Raw genomic sequence first — 1007 nt, 5'->3', positions numbered from 1 at the left:
TCAACTCACTCATCTTCTTGTTTTACCAGAAAGAACAAAAAGGGGGGCGGCAGTCTTGGGCAAAGAAAAGACACCAGCACCAAAACATTTGCCATTGAATGCCGCGCGCGTAACCAATGAACATGCTGATGAGTTCAAGTAGGACCACAAATGAGGTGCCACCTGTCAATGCAATGATGTGATTGTGCAAGACTAACCCTTTGCATATATAATCCAGACTCCTGGGAGGGATTGGCTAGTGACCACAAGCCGATATCCAAATGACGTGTCGTTTGCAGCAGCACTCACCAATCTTTCTTCCAACTCTTGGCTGCCAATATAAGGCAAGGCAACCTCTCTAGAGCATCCACACCCTTAGTCCTTCTGTGGTTAGCAGGCAAACCTCGCGCGGTATTGGAAATTGCAGCAATCCTCATCTCACCTTGAAGAAGACGGAAGGATGCTGGAGAACAAAGCAATCATAGGTGACACTGACATGCTGCAGACTATGCAGCAAGAAGCCCTCCATCTCGCAGGGAAAGCCCTTGATGAGTTTGATATCACAGACTCCACTGAGATTGCACGCTTCATCAAGAAGGTATATATGCTCTAAATTATGAATACTGAGACGCAAGTCCTTTCCCCCCTCTTCCTTCCCTTAGAAATCGTGTCGGTACAGGAGTTCGACAAGTTGTATGATCCAGGGTGGCAATGCATCGTTGGTACTGATTTTGGCTCATTCGTCACACATCACAGGGGTTGCTTCATCTATTTTAGTATAGGAAGCCTTGCAATCTTGCTCTTCAAGGGATCAGCAGCTCCTCACGTCGAGACTGAGCGGTCAATAGCGAAGGAGCTGGTGAAGGCATGAATCCTCTGCTTTTTTATTATTATCCTCTGACCCTTATTGTTGTTATTTTAAAGGGGATAAATTGTAATGTAATGAGGAATACATCTCCTGTTTTGCTTCATACAACACAGTTTTCTGTCTGTCTGTAATTTTTTAGTATGGAAAAATACACTTGGAA

At 44.8% G+C, this 1007-nt stretch overlaps 1 protein-coding gene across 1 annotated transcript; it reads left to right on the top strand.

The window, feature by feature from the left end:
* Nucleotides 320-950, top strand: LOC109843041 (dynein light chain 1, cytoplasmic). The gene is made up of 2 exons (XM_020411974.1): nucleotides 320-577; nucleotides 659-950. The coding sequence occupies exons 1-2, from the start codon at nucleotides 440-442 to the stop codon at nucleotides 848-850; spliced, it is 330 nt and encodes a 109-aa protein (XP_020267563.1). The 5' UTR covers nucleotides 320-439; the 3' UTR covers nucleotides 851-950.

Source organism: Asparagus officinalis, chromosome 5, assembly GCF_001876935.1.
Source record: "Asparagus officinalis chromosome 5, Aspof.V1, whole genome shotgun sequence".
In the NCBI taxonomy this organism is placed as follows: domain Eukaryota; kingdom Viridiplantae; phylum Streptophyta; class Magnoliopsida; order Asparagales; family Asparagaceae; genus Asparagus; species Asparagus officinalis.
This window is presented reverse-complemented; position numbering and strand designations above follow the sequence as displayed.

Bases quoted from the DNA above. Each gene is read 5' to 3' on its own strand.
- LOC109843041 (XM_020411974.1), top strand. From the start codon at position 440: ATGCTGGAGAACAAAGCAATCATAGGTGACACTGACATGCTGCAGACT. The intron at 578-658 runs GTATATATGCTC...GTGTCGGTACAG, and splicing joins TTGCACGCTTCATCAAGAAG to GAGTTCGACAAGTTGTATGA.